Source organism: Alosa pseudoharengus, unplaced genomic scaffold (assembly GCF_046254945.1).
Source record: "Alosa pseudoharengus isolate Yale_2024_CS ecotype anadromous, Long Island Sound unplaced genomic scaffold, YU_APseudo_1.1 YU_APseudo_1.1_scf_2, whole genome shotgun sequence".
NCBI classification, from domain to species: domain Eukaryota; kingdom Metazoa; phylum Chordata; class Actinopteri; order Clupeiformes; family Clupeidae; genus Alosa; species Alosa pseudoharengus.
Window position 1 is genome coordinate 4,029,870 of NW_027468663.1, and position 24,158 is coordinate 4,054,027.

At 41.9% G+C, this 24,158-nt stretch overlaps 1 protein-coding gene across 1 annotated transcript; it reads right to left on the minus strand.

Moving 5' to 3' along the window:
* Positions 1–16,862: 16,862 nt before the first annotated feature.
* On the minus strand, positions 16,863–21,950 carry cahz (carbonic anhydrase). The gene is made up of 7 exons (XM_076293420.1): positions 21,792–21,950; positions 21,444–21,641; positions 20,134–20,252; positions 19,742–19,834; positions 19,570–19,632; positions 19,319–19,474; positions 16,863–18,019 (listed from the first exon to the last, which is right to left on the minus strand). The coding sequence occupies exons 1-7, from the start codon at positions 21,823–21,825 to the stop codon at positions 17,900–17,902; spliced, it is 783 nt and encodes a 260-aa protein (XP_076149535.1). The 5' UTR covers positions 21,826–21,950; the 3' UTR covers positions 16,863–17,899.
* Between the last annotated feature and the right edge of the window lie 2,208 nt (positions 21,951–24,158).

A 24,158-nucleotide genomic window follows, 5' to 3' on the forward strand; every position in this document is an offset into this window, starting at 1 on the left:
CAGTCATCATGCTCATTTTAATGAGTAAGAATGAAAGTTCTGCTGTGTTTATTGCAAACAACATTCCGCGATATCTCCCGCGATGTCTCCCGCGAGTCACGTCAGGCAGACTGTAGCCTTTCTGTCCGGGATGAGCTGCCCTCTGTTGTAGCTCCTCCCGGCTAGGCTCTGAAGATCACGTTTACGTAGTAAGCCATACGAAAGTCAGACTCAGTCAAGACGAACAAGCCTAGTGATTACAAGGAAGAAACCATGACTAAGTTTACAGTCTTAACTAAAGACCGCAGTTTTGGTCAGGACGGTGAGTTCAGCTAAAAAAAATGTCCATTTTTAAATCGATAGTCTAGCTGTTAGCTTAGAATTGTATGCGCGAGTTTGTGTGTGTGTGTGTGTGTGTGCGCGCGCGTCTCCCTCTCACTCCTGTGTCATATAATGTGTCATATAAAGGCCTATGTTATTATGTAAGCAACTTAAAAACTTAAAATTCAGATTGACAGAATCTCCTGTTTTCCCGGGGAGTGCGCGAGTGTGTTTGTGTTTTTTTAGAAGTGGGGTTTGTTGGTTTGTTGTGGACACCTTCTGCTAACCAGTGCCTAAGGCTGCAGATTAACTGTAACTCTTTTCTGTGAGGATGGACACTGGTTTTCAGCAGCCCTCACAACCCCACACCACCATCCCACCCCTTCCTGTGAGGATGGACACTGGTTTGCAGCGGCCCTCACAACCCCACACCACCACCCCACTCCACCCCTTCTTGTGAGGATGGACACTGGTTTTCAGCGGCCCTTACAACCCCCCCACACCACCACCCCTCCCCTTTCAAGTGTGCATATTGTATATAGTTCTCTGCAAACCTATGGTCGCATCATGCCTTCAGTGTACATGTTATAGTTCTGCAAACCTATGGTGGCATCATTCCTTCAGTGTGCATATTGTATATAGTTATCTGCAAACCTACTGTATGGTGGCATCATGCCTTCAGTGTGCATATTGTATATAGTTCTCTGCAAACCTATGGTGGCATCATGCCTTCAGTGTGTCTTAAACAACCACACATAAAATGTTTTGTCTTTATTATTTTGTCAGAATGCACCAGAATGCTTTGTTTGTATGTGAAAATCACAAACCCCACCCCCCTAAAATTAAATGAAATCATATTGGACATATTGTGACTCTCTAACTCTTATCTTATGTAGCTGTAGAAGCAAGTCTCTCTGATGTTTCTGTTTCTGTTTCTGCACTACAATGGTACTGTTACCACACTGCACATAACTGTACATATATGGTTCATACCATATTTATTCAGTTTTTATTATAATATATTCTGTTCACTGCATATATCTATATGATTCATAATGGTACTGCCAATACATTGCACATATATGTTGTGTTTTCTACAGATGGAGTCGAGTCTCCGTGCAGAAGTAGATATTGCATGCCAGGTTTCAAAAGTTACTGTTTATCTCAGTCCAATCGTTAGCAGCTCTATCACAGCAAGTTATGGTCCATCCCCAAAGGGAAATGACAGTGTTCGTTGTGCAATTGAAGCAACTCTTTTACAACGATCCATAAAAATAGTTTTAAAAATAGTTTTCATTTATGACACGGATATCCATGGCTGAGACGTCTTCAGATCGTCTTAAATTATAAGTTCTCGTAACGCAGGGTAAAGTTAAACTTGCATGTCCATATATATTATACTTCTTTGGGACACCCGTGATCATAACTAAACTATTTATTTTGTAATAGTATTTATAACATGAATTTATAACATAAAAGTGATGTTAATGTTCGCAAAATAGCTATTTTTCTTGTTTCCTTTGGAATATCCACGATCGCTTCCTACTTCCTGTCCTGAGCGGCGAGATTTCACTATCTGTTATGTAACTTCCGTTCTTAGCTGTATCCCATCTAGCCACAACCGCATTGGCTGCTGGAAACAAGAAATGCGGCCGCCATCTTGGACCGGTCATACTCCTCGTTGCGTTGCAGCAGAAAACACAAGATGACAGCACTGTGCAGCATGTTCCTGCTCAAATCGGCGGACCATACTCGGGGGATTTACTTTTCACAAGTAAGATTTAACATTACCGTACTATTGGTTGTATTTTGTATTTTCGAACAATGTGGCCTGTATCATAGCTACATGTATGACCTTTGCAGCAAACAAAACCGCGTGAAAATCTGTTCGGTATTCAGTGAGGTATGATTAATTTAATGCACTGACAGCTCATTGCACCAGCCAAAGAGATTACACTGAGTGGAGTGGATGACCGATCCAAGATGGCGGCCCCACGTCTCGTCAGCGCTAGTAAGGAGTAGCGGTCGATGCGGCGTCTATGTATATTATGTCTATGCCACAGAGCCAAAGATGGTTGATTACGAAGATACTTCATGAGAGGCCATTTCCTGTCCCTGGAAATTTATGCAAATAGGGTAGTAGTACACGCCCCCGCACATTTATGCAGTGATCGGGCTCTCTTTTTAACATTGAGGTCTATGGCAGAATCCAAGAATTTCCCAGAATTTGTCAAAGCCTTCTTTTTCTGAGCAATGGATGCACATTTCGGACACGGTATCATGATCTCCAAACCCTCCTCCCTATTTCAGTAGAATGTCGTGATAGTATGACCCTCCAGTCGGGAGAAAAATCAACATTAACCCTTATAAGGTGTTCGGGTCTGTGGGACCCGTTTTCAGTTTTTAGCTTAATAAAAATGATACAAATAATTATTTTTTAAAACTAAGATTCATTGGCCTTGGCTCATTTTCTGTGAGGAACATAAATCAGAAAACATTTTCAATGAACCCCCCCTGCATACCCCCCCTTCACATTTATATTACACACAGGATGTTCGGGTCCACTGGACCCGGAAGTAGTTAAAGTGTGGAAATCATAGGTCCAGTGTGTGTGTGTGAGTGTCAGTGTGTCAGAGGGTTTTGATGGTGATGCAGAGCAAATAGTTTCAGAAAGTGAGGATAACATTTCTGAAAAATTAGAGTCCGACACTGAGTTTGAAGAGGAGGATAAGCATCAGCCAGCTCCGAAATGTAAAAGAGCCTCAGGACTAGCCCTTCAGCAGCCAGGACAAGCCTGCAAGCAGCCAGCCCCAGGATCATCCAGTGAGCAGCCAGGACCAGCCTGTGAGCAGCCGGGACCAGCCCGCAAGCAGCCAGGACCAGGACCAGCCGTGCAAGCAGCTAGCCCCAGGACCATCCCGTGAGCAGCCAGGACCAGCCCGCAAGCAGCCAGGACCAGCCTGTGAGCAGCCGGGACCAGCCCAGAAGCAGCCAGAACCAGGACCAGCCCACAAGCAGCCAGGACCAGTCCGTGATCAGCCAGGACCAGCCCGCAAGCAGCCAGGACCAGCCTGTGATCAGCCAGGACCAGCCCGCAAGCAGCCAGCCCCAGGACGGAGCCCGCAAGCAGCCAGCCCCTGGACCATCCCGTGAGCCTTAGGACTAGCCCGTCAGCCTACATCGAAACGCAAGCAAACCTCAGGACCAGCCCACCAGCAGCCAGCCTCAGGACCGGCCAATAAGCAGCAAGCCACAGGACCAGCTCCTCAGTCAGCTTCAAAACGCAAGCGAACCTCAGGACCAGCCCGCCAGCAGCCAGCCCCAGGACCGGCCAATAAGCAGCAAGCCACAGGACCAGCTCCTCAGTCAGCTTCAAAACGCAAACAGGCCTCAGGACCAGACCGTGAACAGCCAGCCATAGGACCAGCCTGTCAGCCAGCTCTGAAACGCAAGCGAACCTCAGGACCAGCCCGCCAGCAGCCAGCCCCAGGACCAGCCGATGAGCAGCAAGCCACAGGACCAGCCGTTGAGCAGCCAGCCATAGAACCAGCCATTGAGCAGCCAGACATTGGACTCGACTGTCAGCAGCTTGCAAATGACAACATATGGATGTCAAAAAATGGTAGAATTGAATGGTCTTCCTGCTCAAGAAATGAACCCCCCTGCATGGCTGCCAATGTGATTTGGATGCTACCAGGACCTACATGCTTGGCAGTCACTCATGCACAAGACATCAATTCTTCTTTTTACGTTTTCATGCCATCCCCAATCAAAAAATACATATGCAATACACACACAGTGAGACTCTGCCCCTCATGTGTGGTATAGTCTGGTATAAAATTGCTGTGTTCAATGGCTTCAATGTGTTGTTCTGACAGATGTTATTGAGTATGTTCAATTTCTAATGAAATTCAAATAAATAAAACTTGCTTCATTTGTACAATTGTTGATTATTTTCCAGTTATGCCTGTTTTATGATGCATTTCCTTATTTTGTTATATTTTAATACAAAAATAAACAAAAACGAGTGGCACATCTATTCATAATTGTGATTTAACAAAGGTAAAGGCAACACATTTAACATATGTGTTGTTTATATTACTTGCAATTGGGATGAAGTAACCATCTAGTGAGTATTTAAAAAAAAAAAAAGTTTGATTATGTTGAATTAAAAGGCCTAAAATGCAATGGGTCCACCAGACCCAGCAGCACCTCCTGTGTAACAAAAAAACGAACACCCTATGAGGGTTAATGAAGGTGTACAAAAAGTTTATTTTGTACTCCGGCTTGTCTGGCGTGGAACCGAGGCGTTCAAACGTAAGTCATACGTCAGTGACACGCCCCTGTGCAGGCGGGAACTGAACCAGAGCCCGTCTCTGACTGAACTCCACTTTGCCCTCATAGACATGGGCCCACTTCCCCGAAAGCATCTTAAGCCTAAGAGCGTCGTAAAGTCCCTCTTACGAACGTCTTAAGATTTGCCGACTGTTTCCCGAAACCATCGTAGCTTAAGAGCATCGTGAAAACACTCGTAGATCTACGAGTGCTCCAGAGTACTCGTTACCGGCTAAGAGCGTCTTAACAGTACTTCTCACTGAGGTCACCAACAGGACATACAGAGGAATTACAACTTAGAATACATTATCCAATTTACGTTCCCATTCTTTATTGTGTTTACCTGTGATGAATCAGATTTTAGCGTGCAAAATAGCCTACATTTAATGGTCATAATAATGTGATGAAAAGCGGACAAAAATGCAATCAAGTTATGAAACGAGACGTTGCCAGAATAGTTTGACATTATCTTTGCTAAGTAAATATTTTATTAGGCCTATGAGGTAAAAAGCAGAGAAAGCAACATGGTTTAGTCTGTAGCCTACTGCATCAAAATCTAAGCCTACACATTTCCTCTCTTTCTTACTCGACTTCTTTCTTATCTTCAAATGTGTTCTTAAGTGGCACCGCGAAAAATGATTGCATGGTGCAACAATCTAGGCTAATCTTAAAATAATTACAATTATTTATGTCTCTGTGTGGTATATAACCTACTTGGGATGCTTACATGCAGATGTCAAAGTGTTTCTATTTTCGTATTGATGTGAATTAATGTGTAGATCCGAAGTTTAAATGGTAGGCCTATAGCTGTGACGTGCAGTCACCTGACATCACCGTCAAATCAGAGGATATTTCAGAACTATTAACGTGGACAGCTCCCCTTAAGAGCATCTTAAGAGCAGTGCACGCGCGTTCACGCTACGAGCATGTTCGGGAAACAGTCGGAAAAACCAAACGAACGATCGTAAGATGAATCGTAGAAAACCCTATTAAGAGCGTGTCTCCGTCGTTATCGGGAAAGTGGGCCATGAACTAGGACGACCCATCTTGCTACGCATTCATTATCTTTGACAGAGCCCCCCAGAAAGCTTGCCTGTGACAAGATGGCCGCCGGTGATGACGTTAGAGACTCTGCCATAAGACGTATGACATAAGACATATATCTATGGCTGCAGCAACTCGAGCTAGGTAAAACGGATTGTTCTAGTACCCCCCCACCCCCCAACAAAAACTAAGTAACTTTTACTTAAAGTACATTTTAAATGAACTACTTTTTACTTTTACTTAAGTACATTTTCAGATCGGTATTTTTAATTACTTGAGTAGCCTAATATTTCATCAAAGTATTGGTACTTTTACTTGAGTACAATATTTTTGTACTTTTTCCACCTCTGCCAATCTGGCAACACTGCCTACACATTTCCTCACTTTCTTACTCGACCTCTTTCTTATCTTCAAACGTCTTCTTAAGTGACACAGACATAAAAGGTGCAACAATCTAATCTTAAATAATTACTATATGTCTGTGTGTGGTATATAGCCTACTTGGGATGCATGTCAGTTTTTCTATTTTCATATTGGTGTGAATTAATGTGTAGATCCGAAGTTGAAACGGTAGGCGGTAGGACCATCAAATTAGAGGATATTTCAGAACTATTGACATGGACAGCTCCCCTTAAGAGCGTCTTAAGAGCAGTGCACGCACGTTCACGATGTCGAGCATGTTCGGGAAACAGTTGGAAAAACCAAACGAACGATCGTAAGATGAATCGTAGAAAACCCTCGTAAGTGCGTGTCTCCATCGTTATCGGGAAACGGGGCCCAGGGCTGGTTTTAGCCTAGGCTACTACATTTGGGTGGGCAACATACTGTAGCAAAGCGGTCAAATTGGATCAAAATTGACATAACAAAACACAAAAAAATTGTGCTTCCTAGGTCGAGTATTTCTTATTCAAAATAATTATTTCAAATACAAAATAGTATTTTGTCATTTGTATTTTATTTTTGTTGAAGAAAATGGCTTTGTATTTTGTGTCAAAATACTTTAAACTTTACTAGTTTAAAAATACTGCCAAATATTTTTGGTAAAACCAATAGCAGAGGTGAACGAAGTAGCCCGCAATTCCTTTACTTAAGTGAAAGTACAGATACACCTTGTCAAATATTACTCTAATACAAGTGAAAGATGAAGGTGAAACAAAATGTTAATTGAGTTTAAGTAGAGAACTACTTGCTTTTTAAACATAAGTATTCAAAAATCAAAAGTACAACCATTTTTCCTTTTTAATGTAATATTTTTCATACACAATAATAATATGTAATCCTTTGGTTAGTCACTAGCACTGTATATTCATTCACATCCGTAAAAAAGTTTGCCCTCAAAGATCGCATGACCATGATGAAAGAACACTAACCGATTTTGTTTAATTACAGTTATTATATTGGTAACACATGACTGGACATTTTTATATATTGTAAAAGGGGAGGGGGGCATTTAAGTTCTGTTGTGAAGACCAATACCCTATTTTGAATGACAAAACAGCTTTGGCGTGTGTAACAGCTTAGAATGGCTTACAATGCATCCAGCAACATATTTGGGGACATGAGCACTATGCTGCCCTACAAAGCCAAAAGGCAGTAACTGCATTTTTGGTCGAAAATGAGTTAATGTCATTTTTGGGATATTAAAGACTTCCTTTATCATGTGGATAAATATCTATACTCAATTTGACTGTTTTTAAAAAAAAATAGAGGGTTGTGTTCACCGTAACTCCCAAAACCATACAAGCAACCATGGCAGAGAGCCACAACTGCAGTTACTGTTCTTTGGCTTTGTTCTTTGACGTACAAGTACAGTTACCATACTCTGCCTTTGGTAGCAAATATTGATTATATGTCAGTTACTGCCTTTTGCCTTTGCACGACTCCTTATTTTTAGTACATAATACAAAGGCAGAGTACAGTATCTGACAAATAAGGGTCAAAGGTCAACTTTGAGCACAAGTTTTTTTTATATACACACATTTCTTCATCAGGGCAACAATTCATCAGATTTTCATTGCTCTACCTATAATACATTTGTGTAGACAAAACAAAAAACTTTAAAGTCATTTTTCTCAGTTTGACACTCTGGTCAGTTACTGCCTTTTGCCTTTGTAGGGCAGCATGGCTCCAGGCATCCCAAAGTGCTTGGAGGAGAATGCACTGAAGTTCTTGAATTGTCAAGGACCAGTTGGGGCAGTTTCATGTCTCTGTTGCTGAGATAGTTTCGATCGTCAAAAGGTAAGAATTGCCAAGAATCTTGTAGTGCCTGTTTGGGGCATATCGCTGTTCCTGAGATAGTTTCGATCGTCAAAAGGTCAGAATTGCTAAGAATCTTGTAGGGGCTGTTTTTAAAGATTAGAAATTGTCTGTGCTGTGGGGGGTAGATGAGGTATGTATAGGTGGCATAGGTGAGGTATGTGCATTCTTGCTAAAGCTGTTTGCTTCCCACAGTCAAGGATCCCACATCTGAAACTATGACACACACACATGACATTTGTTTACATAATTTATGCACATTCATGAAAATTCGATAAAACAAAATTCTAGTGTGTGTGTTTTTTTCAGATGCATCACACAAATTGAAAGATGGAGGTATCTTTATTTCTCAAAGAGAGAAATATCAGCGACAGTCTATAAAAAACAAACTTTACGTAACGTAACATGAAGCCTCATGCAAAGAGAAAGAGTGTGATATTAACAAACCGACATTGTAAGAAATTAGCAAAGGCAACATTTAATTTCACTACACTTAAAGACAGGAAAAAGTTATTCCTGAAGAGAGTTAGGAGAGAAGAGGTAGGTGGGCCTAGCCTGGAAAAATCCAAACTCATTCACAAAGTGAATAGAGTCTGGTGACTCTCGATTGGGAAACGTTTGCAACACTTGCATCATAACGGGCACTAAGTTTGAAATCATTGGTCCAGCCTTACCAATCACATTGATCAGAGATTTCTAACATTACTTCCTACTACGCCTAAACTTTTCAAACTGACAATAAACAGCATCAACAGTCAGGAAACAATGAATGTAAAAATGTAAATGTAAATCAGGTTTATAGCCTTTATAGGCCAAGTATACTTGCTTATACAATGAATTTGGTTTCTGCATTTACACAACACACAGTGAGGTGAAGGACAATAACCTGGAGCAGTGAGCTGCCTTGCTACAGTGGCGCTCGGGGAGCAGTAGGGGGTTAGGTGCCTTGCTCTAGGGCACTTCTGCCGTGGATGTAGGCATGGGAGAGCAGTGCTCAACCCCCCCCCCCCCCCCGGTTCGGTTACAAGCAGAACCCCTAACCAGTAGGCCACAGCTGCCCCTACAATTTCTTCTCGGCATTTTACCCATCCGAGGGCAAACACACTCAGAGCAGTGAGCTCACTACGAGCACACCCACACTAGGAGCACACATACACACCCGGAGCAGTGGACAGCCCTTGATCCGGCGCCCCGGGGAGCAGTTGTGGGTTTGGGGTCTTGCTCAAGGGCACTCACTCCCCCCACCCACATTTTTCCTTCTAGTAAGGGGTCAAACCGGCAACTCTTCAGTCACAAGTCCGATTCCCTAACCAGTAGGCCACGGATGCCACAGCCAAAAGGAATGTAAAAATCACCTTGGTAAATGGACTTATAGTGCTTTTATTGACTCCTCCAAGCACCCAAAGGGTTTTACAGTGTCATGCCTCACATTCACCCATTCACACACACACCGATGGCAGAGGCTGCCATGCAAGGCGCCCACCTGCTCATTGGGAGCACTGGGGTTAAGTGACTTGCTCAAGGACACTTTGACAGGGTCAGAAGAAGTTAGGCTCGAACCGGCAACCTTCCAGTTGCTGGACGACTCCCCTACCTCCTGAGCCATTGCCACCTTATGTGGGTCTACCTTTGCTGAAAATATTTCTGCATTTTTCCAACTGCATTTTTTGATGTTGCTGCGGTGTTGCTGCGTCTGTTTATCACAATAAGTTTTGGTTTCGTCTTCCCCTCTGATTGGCCTGGCAGTTTTCTTGTCTGAGGGAAACGGTTATGAACTATCGGGTTCCAGACTAGATCTGAGGGAAACGGTTATGAACTATGGTGTTCCAGACTAGATCTCCCTGAAAGAAGATCTAGGTTGGCAGGGCCAAGCTGAAGATGGGCCCTTCAAAGAAGGCAGAGAAAGAGGAGGAGTGAATGAAAGAATGAATCGGATAGCATGGCTTAACATGTGGGAGGCTCAGCTCCTTTTTGGCACCCCAATGTTGGGGTACCAAGATTCTTGGCACGGTCTTGGCACGGTATGGGCTAGGCATAAGCATGTTAGCGGGAATCCCATTCTCTACTTACAGGGTTAGCTAACCGTAACAGAAACCCGTCTATTTCTTTTAATGTCAGGTAGCCAAAACAGCAGAAATGAACACATATTTGTAATACTTATGAAACATATTACACTTATTTGTAATACTTATGAAACCTGTTCGTCTTGTTATATTAACAAAATATGAAATGGACGTATGTATGCATTCACATTAACAAGTTGACTTAAACTAGTTTAAATTGTTTAAGGAACTTATTTTAATCCCGGTTGGCCAGCCAAACCAGGACTCAGCCTAGGCTACACCCCGCCTACCAAATGCTGGTCCTTTTACCAGTGGAGACACAGACCAGGTGAATGATTACTGTGCATAGCCCCTCCAAACTGAACCGCGCCAGTAGATGGAAACAATGTTAAATGGCTCTGTACTGCCCTATTAAACACTGGGCAGGTTGCCCTTTACAAAAAAATAACTGCATTACTATTAAGTGTCAAAAAGTATCAAAACTGCACTGTATGCTTACTTAAAACATAACTGCAGTATAACTATTATGTTTTTTGTAAGGGCCATACCTTGAAATAACTGATTATTAATGTAGCCATTCAGATGTGTTGAAAGTTTTTTGGTGTGGTAGAGCATAATCTTGTCTTTGATGTACTGGTACATACTGTATGTACACAAATCAACAGATAATCATCTGAATAATACGTTTATGTTTGAAGTTTGAATATTGTAGTTTAGAGGGTTTGAGCAGATATGGCAGTAAACAATACACCGCATTAACAGTTTAGAGGGTTGTTGTTTTCTGTAAAAATAGCCAGCTCTGTAATCCCTGTGTGACTCATTAGGCCCTAAACACAGCGATGCACACCTTAATCTCCCAAAGCTCTAGGCTGTGATGCCGCAAAGTTTCAAAAGACACTTCACTGATTTTATATGTCTTATAAATGTCTTTCCTACAGCAAAGGAATATCAACCAACTAAATAAGACATCATACAAAAATAACAACATTGGGCTGGTACATATTGCCTTTAATAAGGATTGTGTAACAAATTCTCTCCATACAATTCTTCTTATTGACTTAGCGACTACGCCGCTCCGTCCGGCATTTTTTGCGTTTGTTATTTCTTAAATGTAGTTCTGTCTTGGTGTCACGGGTACGCTGGCGACTACGCCGCTCCGTCCGCTATTGTCTTTGTTAGTCTATTTGTCATTGACGATGTCTTATATGTGGAGCTCTTTGGGTTGCACTCTGTGCACGTTAAATGCGCTATACAAATAAAACTGACTTGACTTGACTTAACTTGACTTGACATGACTCTAACCCTAACTTGTCCTGACAAAAACAGAATGACACTTAATGACAGATGTGTTATGTCATAAATGTTTATGACTTGTTTATAATGTTTATGACACGTTCATGACAGTGTCATGTCACTCTTATGAAGATACCGTCAAGTAAAGCGTAACCAAACAAACTAATTTACACTATGCTAATGACCTCTTGCCATGTGTGTCTTGCTTTAAGAATGATTCCTCAAGTTGTGTTGTTGCCTTTTCCAAAACAGAAATCAATAAGTAAACTGAACACAGAAAATAGTGCTGTAATGTGTTTAGTTTTTCAGAAGGGGTCAGATAAGAATTCAGAAATAAAAACCCTTCTGCACACATCCTGTGCCATGTCCCCCTATATGTGTGTATGTGCTCTATGCTGATAATATGCTTTCATGTTAACACTCACGCCTTGAGACAAAAGGAGGCTTTTACTGTCACCTTCCCTAGGCTATAGAACAACCTCCCGCCACACATTATGTTCTGCCCTACAATCGACCGTTTTAAATCCAACTTAAAGGCCGACCTCTTCTCTCTTGCGGTTAGCACAGCTCAAGGCTGCTTTTATGTCTTTTTGTGAAGTTCAACCCCCTATTTCTATGTTTCATGTATTTATCTATCTGTTGAGTTCAGCCTTGTCCCCTTGTATTTTGCATTATTCTAGTTTGCCTGCCTCGACTGTGAGGCACTTTGGGTCAACTCCTGTTGTCTTTAAATCTCCACCACCCCTCATGACAATGGTCCTGTTTTTATTAGAACTCCTCATCAGCACTCAAGTCCTCAACACACCTCTCTAAAAGCCTGGCAATATTACAACAAAGATTAAATCAAACGTTACATTTTGTTACCCTTTTTCATAAATTTTCAGACATTTTCATAGATTTTGTAATGTATGAAAACGAGATTTTATAAAGTTAAATTTAGCTTAACTTAAATGTGCTACATAAATAAAGTGACTTGACTGTATGTTATCAAGCACACAGATGCTTTCCAATGTGTCAGTAGGTGATTAGACTTGCTATACCCCACCCACTCAACCACACCCAGCAAAGATGCTCGCCACCATTTATGCACTTTGTGGCCTGTCATTAACAACACCATTCAGGTGTTGGCTAACAGTGGCATTGTAGCAGTAACACTAACACTTGAAACTGATGACTAGACAGAAGATATAAAGTTAAAGCACATGTTTGTGTGCATTAAATGGTCAATAGTTAAAAAAAAAAAATCCAACATTCCAAGCTGCCCACATGCTCTGTTAATTTGACTAAATGAAAAATGGACACATACAGGTTATTGACATTTCAGGATATTTGCACCACACATAAATGGCAGTTCTGCCCATTAACCCCACAGCTTACATAGTCAGTGAACACACTATATAGCAATGGGTATAAATGACCGTTCTTTGGTTTTTTCTGAATGGCTTATTTTATTGAGATGCATAGTTAAATATTCCTTGTTGTCAATGGTTTATACATTAATATCCCTCACTTGTTGACTTTTAAAGAATTTCTACCAAAACTCCATTACCCTTCATGACAATGGCCCTGTTTTCATTAAAACTCCTTATCAATACTCAAGTCCTCAACACACCTCTCTAAAAGCCTTCTGGCAACATTACAACACTGAGATGAAATCAAACATTAGATTGTGTAGCCCTGTTAAAGATGTATGAAGATGAGATTTTATCAAGTTAACTTTATCCTAAACATTCTTTTTTATATGAGTTGACATCACATCCAGTTCATGTCAAGCTAATGCATGTTACGTCATGTTACCCCCTGAAGGTGCCATGATCTACATAATTGATTGTTATTGAACATAATATGTAGGCCTAATAATATAATAATAATATAATCATTTTTTTACATTTTCTTTCTGTGTATGTTGTGGTAATGCAAATGAATGTTTGTGTAAAATGAGGACACCCACCCATTCCTTATCAGTACACTTCTTATCTCTCTGTCCAATGTCTTTTTTAGGAGTTCCCTCTCTCTAGCATCATATGGCCTTAGTAGTTTACAAATAGAGGTCGGGTTAAGGTCACATGGTTTCCCTTTTACACATGCAGTAGCTGACTCCTAACTGTTACGCTTTCATTAGTGATATTACACAATGCAGCAGTTGGCAAAATTACATGACTGGCTTGCCCTAAGGCATGGAATATATTGACCAATCAGGAAAAGGAAGCATCATATTATAATCAGTGTGTTGTACATGGAAATGTTAGTATGATCTGAATGTGAGGAATCAAAAATGCCGATATATTCAGAGTTTCAGAGAACATGCAACAATTTCACCATAGCCTAATTTTGGAATGCACACCTTCAAAAGGACTTTGGTGAGCTTTGTTGGTCCTAAAGGAAATGTAAGCAAACACTCCTTGCATTGGTTGGAAAGGAAAGGAAGGGAAGATAATGGCAAGGAAACACTTTGGATCCTGTCTGTCAATGAAACAAGATACCGGTAGTGTTTTGTGTCATCATATTGGGAGATAATGCTTTCTATGATTTTTTTATGTATCACATTTGTATGATAAAATTAAGTAAACCACAATCATGATCCTCTTAGGGCACTGCACACCACTACAAACTGGCAAGGCTGTAGAAGTGGAGATGTGTTATCTCACATAGCTTCCTGTTTCACAAGCACTGACTGCGAAACACACACATTTCCAACCTTTAGCTGCATTTTGAAAGTAGCTTAAAAACAAATGATCTGCATGGAGAATGCATTTGCCTTACTATCACTTTACTGGCATCCAACCTGTAAGACGTTTGAGCACACAGCCCGCCCTTCCCTCCCAACTCTTCCCAGACTGCGCAGCTCTGTGAAAGCTGATACATCAGAGAGTACTCACAAAGGTGCTGAGTGTGTGTGTTTCCCTGCTCTGCTTCCCACGCGGAAGAGTCGCGTCCACCCGGGGTCGAGCCGCAGCCCCTCTTTAGCGTGTGGTGTGGCTCTTCACAGTGAGCGGAGAGCCCAAGGCAATGAATGACTTGGGTCACTTTTGAGCCACCACCAGTGGCGCTCCACTTTCTATATATATATATATATATATGTCCATGACAGCACATAATTGATTGACCCTTCGATCTAGGCATTTTGTTGCATGCAAGCTTCAATGTAGAGAAGTGCTATCACTATACAGATAACTGATTGGACTGTGACCACTGACCACTAGTGGCTTTTTTGCATTTATGTCAGATGGGTGATTTTACAGTGTACAGCGCTTAGTATTTTGGACTTTTTTGTTTTCCCAAATGTTTTACACCATGGGAAGGTGAATGAGAAGGTATTTGTGTCTTTCATTTCTCCCATCTCATCTTCATCATTCAGCAAAGGCTCTCATTCCTAGCTCACCCAGCGACCCCCCCCACCTCCTCTTTTTTGTGGTCCAGGTCTTCCCCCTCTTTCTGAGCGTCCCCCTCCTCTCTGTTGCAGTCTTTTATTCGGGTCCTCTCTCCTCTCTGGCCTCTGTCCGTTCCCAGTCTATTCAATTCCTCTCCTCCCCCATCTTTCTTTTCTCTCTCTCTCTCTCCACGAACCCCTCCCCCTTCTCTCTGGACAGACTTTTGTAGAATTGTGTAGTATTGGCCAGCTCAGTGGCTACCCTGTCCTTCACCATATGCTGAGGTCTTCTATGTTGAGGATTATTTTTATGCAGTTAAACATTATGGAAATACCAAAGGAAGTCTGTTGTTGGACGTAATGCTCTCAGTATTAAGAATAAGTAGCTATTGTGCGTATATGTATGTATATAAACCTAAAAATTAAATAGAGCAGAAAATCTTTCCCAAGTAGTATATTTTCAACCCACTGTCACTAACTGCAGCAGAACTGAAGTTGAATTAAACACGTGCAGGGACACTGAGGGGGCTCTTTGATGCACTGGACAGACCTGAGGAGAACAATACCGTCATTTTCACATCATAGGGGATGATGTCGACCCAGATACACTGAATTCAATGAGAGAGAGAGGGGGGGGGGGGCTCCCTGGCAAAGCCGCCTGAGAAACACACAGAGGGCATTCTTACGTAAGGCTGTGTCCAGACAACAGAGCCGTCGGACTCTTCTCAAAGCGTTAATGAGAAGTGGACTGGCATCCAAATGTTCCCTCATCCATGGTGTGACGCCAGGCTTGCTAAAAAGAAAGAGCTGTTCCAGGGACGGGCAACTACAGTGCTCTAAGGCAGCATTCAAACTGACATCAGCCATAGCTATCCCGATGCTTCGATAATGTGCTGTTTTATGCATCTGTGATGCTTCGAGAAATGGTTGGTGTTAGACGGAGTGCGGCCTGAATCATTTATGAGTTCTCCTCTCAGTGTTTCATTGAGAAAATTAGATCTGTCGAGATAACTATGAAGGCCTGTGTGAATATCAATTGCTTGAGGTGTATGTTTCATTTTAACATGGAGACTACAAACACTCACATGGATTCAGGGAGATTTCAGCATACTTAACCCTTGTGTTACCCTCAAATCTTACCGACATGCTTTATCCTTGGGGTCAATTTGACCCCAGCTAAATAAACCCTCAGAAAATGATTATAATTCATATTGTTACCCAGTTTTTTTGTGACAGGTACTTAACAAGAGTGTAATAACTATCATCAAAAGCCCTACAAAACAATCCCACCCCCCCACACCCCTTTATGAACCTCGGAAACCTGGCTGGCAATATTGCCCATCCAGTGTCAGCAGCCCAAAGGCTTGCTGTTGCTTCACCTTTTGACTTATAGTCCTATATAGTAATAATTATAATAACAATATGTTCTCATACTATTACAATAATAATATTCATAATGTGTCAAATATTCATGTATCTTATGTTTCATACAGCTGGGGTCAAACTGACCCCAAGGAACACCAATGTACAAAATATAGGTACAGGACCTTGAAAACATATTATTGTACACATTTCATGCTAACTCTGTTGTACCCTTCAATTGAGGAAAAGTCATGAAACATGAAGCAAAAAAAAAAAGTGAACCATATACAGTATTTTATGATGTTAAATGTTGCTTGGGGTCAAATTGACCCCAAGGATAACAGGAGGGTTAAGCTATAACCTCTTCCAAACTTCCACATGGCTTTGGTCCACTCTTCATTCCATAATGGAATATGAACACAAGGACTGTTCCTGAAACCGACTGGCATGTAGATTAGACCCTCAGGCCACTAACACCGGATATTACTCTCTGAAAAAAAAAGAGGTGAATCTCTGCTGCAGAGTGGTATTGGACTGCTGCCTCTGCGGATTGGAAGGGGTCAGAGGTGAAATTACATCTGGCCTCATGGTGGAGTCACATGACTGTACTCCACATGCCCTGTGTCCGGAACTAAGGACGGAGCATTTGCAGGCCACTGAGTAGCAAGCTTAAGAGAGAGACCTACCAAGCTGCCACAAGTCTGCCTCACATATAACACAACTAAAATGCTATTTTGACATTGTAACCGCCAAATCTATATTTAAATATATAGCAAGAGCTTTAACATGTTGGCCTATGTTTTTACATGCAACTTTCATACAGAAAGAAAAGACAGATCTTGCATTTTCATAAAATATATTTCCTTTATTGGCAAGGTTTATTTCATTGTATAAACACTGCACAACGACAGGTTTATATTTCCTCACAATATTGATTGATTAAAATGTCTCATCAAAGATACTGTAGCAATTCATATCTACTATTGCCATTCATACTCCATAAAACTAAAACAATCATCAACAGTAATCATCAACACCTAAAAGTCTTTTTTTTTGTTTTATGTTAATACTACAATCAGTAAAATTCGAATGCATGTGTATATAAGACTCAGCAAATTCATCACACATTCTCCCCCCTACTCTTGCATCATGATTTAAGACACACAGAACACTTTTTCAAAAGATCACTTGGAGAGTCCAGCAATTATTATGTGAAAGCCCTGTAGGCAGATGTATTGTATCATAACTACCTATATTTTCAATCTGGAGAGCACATGAAATGACTACAAAGATGGTCTGAGGATGAATTACAGGTGTCCTCCACTGACAGTAACTGAATGGGAAAAAAGACCAAGTCCAATATTGGCAGAGCCACAAGGTTAATCTGATGTGAGCCTCGCATTGCCCCCTAAGGGATTATGGCGGGTCAGGATAAAGCACTGAGGCACATGGCTATGCCAACAGATATTTCCTCAGCCGCTCGTGCTATTTTTGTACAAATTTTTCTCTTCATATCTAGCGATTTTACTGTTTCCCCACTCATAATATGGCAGATTTTCAGACTCAAAATGATACAAACTTTAAAAAAAAACATCCAATTCTACATACCTCAACATACTCAACAATTCTACATACCTTGAAAAAACAAAATACAATTACTGACATGGAATAGACATCTAAAAGCTCATTCAGTAAACCTACTCCACAAAAAAAGGAAATCAAAGGCAAAGTAAGCTATAAAATCAGTGCTTTTCATCCTATCAATAACATGATAGATGTATCTATGGGGCAAATATAAAAATGCATATATTGGCTTGGTTCTAGGGCACTCTGGCTGGTACACAGGTAGGCTGAGGTGAGAATGGTGGTGGACTTTTTACTTGAAGGAGGCACGGACCTTCCTGCCCTTCAGAGGCTGTGGGGGTCTATAGTTGTCCTGCATGCAGCAGGCGGACTCTCCCTCGCCAGAGAACTGCAGGCTGCGGAACTTAGCCATCTGCGAAGAAGAGGAAGAGAGAAATGGAGAGAATATGTCAAGAGACGGAGAAAGCAAAATGTAATTTCTTCTGCACTTGAAGGCTGTGGCACTCACTGGCATGTGCTGCTGTGGCCCAGACTGGCTGTCCCCTGTACTTACAGCTGTCCTATTCCACTTATAGAACATTTGATGAATGTGCTGTGGAATTTATTTGAAGTCCACACAAGAATAATGGAGCAATGTCTGCTGCACCATGGAGATACAAACAGGCTTCATACACAGGCTATGAAGACATACAGCAGTGTAATAGAAACAGTATGGACTCTACCGAATTATAGAATGGCAGTGTTTACCCTTCATATTGCATTAACATCACAGGAATAGATAAGAGGGGCTACATTAGAGGCCTACAGGTAACTAGGAATTTTGTGGTGACATGTTTTTATCAGTCACAGTGTGACCCCTGATCCAGTGATCAGCTACTAGCTTCAAGGGACTGCACAGCCTGTGGTTCACCATCCTTTGACTTTTGTGTGTCCTGACCTAGAATAGATAGATTTGCACCTTTTGCACAAATAAAATGTCACTTGATTGTTTTCAAAACAGCCACTTCAAACATCACTCTGACGCCTGACATTCATATGGGTGTAGGCTGAAGCAATGACTACGGCTGTGTAGGCCTGTAGCAGGTGATATGGGCTCCCTGTCCAACATGAGCATAATGCAGCGTTGAGATAATGTAATCTAACTGAGCAGAGGAGGACTCACAGCTGACCCTCCCTTGGATAAAGTGGCTCTGGCCAAGAGTTGGAGCCTTAATGTGTAGACCTAACTGTACATGTAGTAAATATTAGCTCTAAACTAACCTCATTCAGCATTGCCATGGGAAATACTGGAGTAATTCTCTTCTATACACACACACACACACACACACAGACACACACACACACACACACACACACACACACACACATACACATACTTACATACTTACTTACTTACACACACACACACATGCACACACACATGCACAGCCCATTCTACCAATGTATTAACAATCTAGAAGCAGTATGTTAGTGTGCAGTGCTACCAGTGTGAGAATCAGTGTACCTGACGTTACTATCAGTATCTACATCACAACTCCAGACTTCATTATAAAGAACCATGACAGTGCAGCAGCCTGCAGTGCAGTCTGACTACATCCCCCCAATCTGAAGTGGCTTTTCAAATGCCCAGCTGAGGAGTGGCTGAGTTGCAGCTGAGTTACAGTTGAGTTGCTGATATCCTAAAGGCTCATGGGATGCTGTGGTGCTGTACCTGGGCAGGGCTGACGCTGATTGGCTGCCTGAGGACGATCCAGGTGACACTCTCCAGAAGTGGGGGCGTGGTCAGGGAACCATCATACGTCCAGTAATCCAGGGAAGCAGGCAGAAGGATTTTGGGGTCAAAGTTTGGGTATGTTGTCTGCTTACCCTGGTGATGGGAAAGAGTCACAAAAGACTGTCAGATCCTCGGACCAACCTCCATTAACCCCCAGCAGCGTGAAATGACATTAAGCCATTTGGTACCTTAAATTTGATGGCCTCCATAGCATCTATAACCTTCTGCAGGTTTGGGTTGGCAGCCCCAATCTGAGAGCAGAGAGAAGTCGCATGTTAACATGTATGCACACCTCATATCTACACCTCAAACACAAGTACACATACTGTATTTTAATAAAGCATGTCTGGTTAGTGGTACCTTCAGAAACACTCCAACCACAGCGAGGCCATCGGGCTGGCTGGCAGCCTCACCAAAGCTGGGGTATTTGGTGTTCCAGTGAACCAAGTGTAGCTGGAAATGAAGAGAAAGAAGAACAGAATTCAAAAAGTTACCACCTTAGATAAGCTACTGTGTCATACCAAATGTACTACACCTCAGTAAAGAGTGCTTTTGAGAATTAAATCTGGGCATTTCTTCAGTAATCATCAACATGAGATTTGGCGTTAGATGGTAATGTGTGTGTAATTTGCAAAGGTCATGTGTTTCTAGAAAACCCAGCATGCTGGATGAAAGAGAGGTGTGTTTGTGAAAGGTGTTGATAGGTGTGGAGTGTTTGTGCTGCGGCTGAGTGCATAGGTGCCAGGCTGTACCTCACAGGGGAACTTGGTGCCGGCTACGGTGTGCTCGGAGCCACGGTCGTCACTGGCCCCCCAGTGGAAGTGGAACTGCCTCAGTCTGTATGTACCTGTGATGGGCCCTCCGGTCAGAGCTACAGAGAGTGAGACAGAGAGACAGAGACAAAGAGAATGAGAGAGAAAGGTGATAAAACATGAGTATACAGGCAGGCAGATTCTACCGACCAGTATTAACAGGAAACACATTGTTAAATAACATTTAGAAGCTTAAATAACATTAAGTAACTAAAAAAAGCTTCTGTTTCCTCACTGCTGTAACTGTTTCTTCTATTTGTGTTTGGACGTGTGTGAGTTTCAGCTTAAAGTAAATGTTTGCCCAATTTGCTTATATTCAGAGAGGACAGTGAAGAGTGACAGAAAGTGAGTGGGAGTGAAATTAGGAACTGACCACAGGGCGGATTTGGAACTGGGTCCCCATGGGCACTTGGACACAAATGTGGTAGAGTTGCTGCAGCCCACACAGCACCCAAATGTGTCCTTTAAGTGATAAAACTAGAGTGATGAGACTGAATTAAGACTGGACTGGTCATAAGGACTCAGTGCACAAATTCCTCCTCGACACACTGAGGGATAGAGGATTTTTCCCCCCACTCTTGTATAAAAGAATATATTATCACTCTGGAACACAAAGGGTTGAGGAGCTTGGACATCCATGGCAGAGCCAGTGGAATGCTGAGCCAGACTGAATTCAGCCCATGCTTCCAATAATCAATGGCCAGGCGCCTCTTATCAAAATGTATGTTTTCACACCCTAGAGTACACAAAGACCTTCAACTGCTGAAACCAATTTCAAATATCCAATTCAGAAAAGCAGTACAGCTCACACAATTTCCTCAAAAAAACACTGACCCTATGAAACAATATAACTGTAGTTTTCTAATTAATTCTAAGGATATCTAACATTAGAGACATTTAACTAAACATCCAAGGGCAAGCAATACCGCAGACGTTGTTTATCAAAAGTTGGCGCGCACGCAAATGTCCTTGTGAAGGAGACTGATACAACAAAGGGACATAACGTTCCTGCTCACAGCAGTACCCCAACATTTGCCGACTTAAACAGTGAGTCTCGACACACAACACAACACAACACAACACAACACAACACAACACAACACAACACAACACAAAAGACAAAGAATGGGCTGCACAACTCCTCTGCATCGGTCTTGGCACCAACATCAAAACAGGAAAAATAATCTTCTGTGGCAATTCTAACACTTACACACTCTTTAATGTACATACAAATATTTTGAATCACTCACTTGATTTGTCTTCCTCATCCAAAAAATCAACTTGGAAGGAATGGCCATTGTTCAAAATGCTTTGCGAGGTGGCAGGGTCATATTTAAGTCTGAGAAGCTTCAGAGTAGGGTCATGAGGCGCTTGGCCAGGGATGATATCAATAGGTGACTGCCTAGGTCCATTAGCGATAGGGAAGCCCTCACTCCACTTATCTGGTCCTAAATTGGTTGAGAGAGAAAAAACAAAACAAAGTTTACAATCATTTGTTGAAGAATGCCAGTACACCATTTACAAACCATATGATATTAATTCAGTTTTTTTAATGGTCCAAGTGTTTACTCTTTTGGTGGTATGTTGGTAATTCTCACCATTGGTAGGTCCGTAGCCCCAGCCGTGAGACATGGTGAATAGATCCTGTATGAAGTGTGATATGTACAATCCTCAAAAGCTCAGATCTCGGTAAGTGGCTCCGTCTTTCTGACACCCTGAGCGAGCAAGTAGCAAGGTTTTTATAGACCTGCTACTGCTACCAGTCCTGTATCTTAGATCTGTGGGTCTGGCCACATGATCTTTGCGTAGTCCAGGCTCGAACAGGAGGAGTTACCAGTTTGGCAATCATATCTAAAACTCGTTCATTTGAGCATCCGCGGTACCATCGTCGTTTGCCTGCAAACTATGTGTAGGCTACTGGATGCGCTTCGCTTAATTGACGAGGTTTCTTACAGCGAAAATGCAATAGATGCTGCTGCTGCCTCCGCTGCTGTGTTGGTAAAAGCAATAGGCGCATTCCAGGCAACATCTCCTTGCCAGGGTTTTGATGTCCTTCAGAAAATTACACTGGGTTTTCTGTTGCGGTTCCTATTCGTATTTTTAGACTGCGTTTCATTGCGCTTTTAACATAGGCTAAGCATTTCATTTGACTGCAAGACATGACCGATTTGCTGACCTCCTCATGAACGTCCTGTTGCCATGTACCACAAGAGCTTAGTCCAAAAATACGTATCCGAAAAGGCAACGTCGTGATAACTTCATGGAACGCAGACACACAATGACAACACAGAGATGCAATGAAATGAAATCACATAAATGGTACATTTGACTAGCTGCGTGATGCTTCCACTATAGTCGGCTTATGTCCCCGCGTTTTTTTCTGTCCAAGACATATTTTAAAGGGCCCGACACATTCTGTATTAAAGGTTTTATAAGCTTATAATAATTAATTAGGCAAGATTGAATAATATGATGTCTAGGTAGGCTATGTGGGTTTGAAATTTGTAAAACTGTCTATGAAAGGCAGTCTATTTATTTATTTATTTATTTATTTATTTATGTATTTATTTATTTATTTATTTATTATTATTATTATTATTATTATTATTATTATTTATTTATTTATCGTAGACAAATAGCCTACTACTACATTATGAGGGCCGATGGTTTAACAGTCATTTCCTCGCGAGGAAATCTCAATGGTCTCTTAGTTCAAGGTTGAAGGCTTACATCGCCCTTTATGCCTGAAATTACACGGTCACAAACAGTGTTGGGTGTAACGCGTTACAAAAGTAATGTAATTACTGTAATATATTGCTGTTTGCGGTAACGTGGTAATGTAAGGCATTACAAAAAAAAATTGGGTAATATTTTACTCGGTACAAACTTCAGTAACGCGCGTTACAATGCATTTAACCCGAAATTAAGTGGTGTTTTGTTTTGATATTTGCAAACACCACGCGAGAACAACAGAGGAGAAAAAATCAGCGCAAAATAGTAGAACGTTATCTCCTGATACTGGTTGAATATGACTGCTGCAGCAGACTCGCAGGCGGACTCTATTTGCGGGATGGACATAAGCCTTTTACATTAATACACAGGATTAGATGTTAAAATCCCTTGTGCCAAAATCCAAGGTAAAAACACATTCAGAAGCCCCTGCTCAAGTTTAACTTTAAAAAGCACAATACCCACAAATCCGCCAACAAATGGTCACAAGCACAATGCAAATGGCCTATCCAACAGCAGTAGCCTATATAGTATGCGGCATGTCATTGGGGTTATCAAGTGGGCACCCTCATTCACCGATGTTTCGTTAAATTAGGTCCACGACACCTCATGAAGGCTTAACAGTGAAACCAGCGTCCTGGAGACACTCCCCTCCATGCTACCACCATATTACCACATTGAAATATCCAATACTCAAAATACTCTTAACCAGCCCAGGCATGGTCTAAGTTGGCTAGGTCGGTCCGTCCCGTTGATGTGGACTGAACCATAAACCATAAAGAACCTTAGCCAAGTACCATCACCCTAGGCACAGCCCATCACAAACACAAAACAAATTAGCCAGTTAGCTTAGCCCATTATCTTAGGCCCCATCCCAAACACAAAACAAATTAGCCAGCAGTTAGCAGTTAGCTTACGCCCCATGCTGCCCCATATTACCACAACAAGCATCCAAATACCCTTAACCAACCTAGGCATGGTTTAAGTTGGCTAGGTCGGTCCGTCCCGTTGATGTGGACTGAACCATAAACCATAAAGAACCTTAGCCAAGTACCATCAACCTAGGCACAGTCCATCACAAACACAAAACAAATGAGCCAGTTAGCTTACCTTAGCTTGCGCCCCAGGAAGGGTAACTTCTCCTTACCCACCACCAAAACAAATGAGCCAGTTAGCTTACCTTAGCTTGCGCCCCAGGAAGGGTAACTTCTCCTTACCCACGACCAAAACAAATG

Bases quoted from the DNA above. Each gene is read 5' to 3' on its own strand.
- cahz (XM_076293420.1), bottom strand. From the start codon at position 21,825: ATGTCTCACGGCTGGGGCTACGGACCTACCAATG. The intron at 19,835-20,133 runs GTACAGCCTGGC...CTTCATTTCCAG, and splicing joins GCACCAAGTTCCCCTGTGAG to CTACACTTGGTTCACTGGAA. The intron at 19,633-19,741 runs GTACCACTAACC...CTCTGCTCTCAG, and splicing joins TGGTTGGAGTGTTTCTGAAG to ATTGGGGCTGCCAACCCAAA.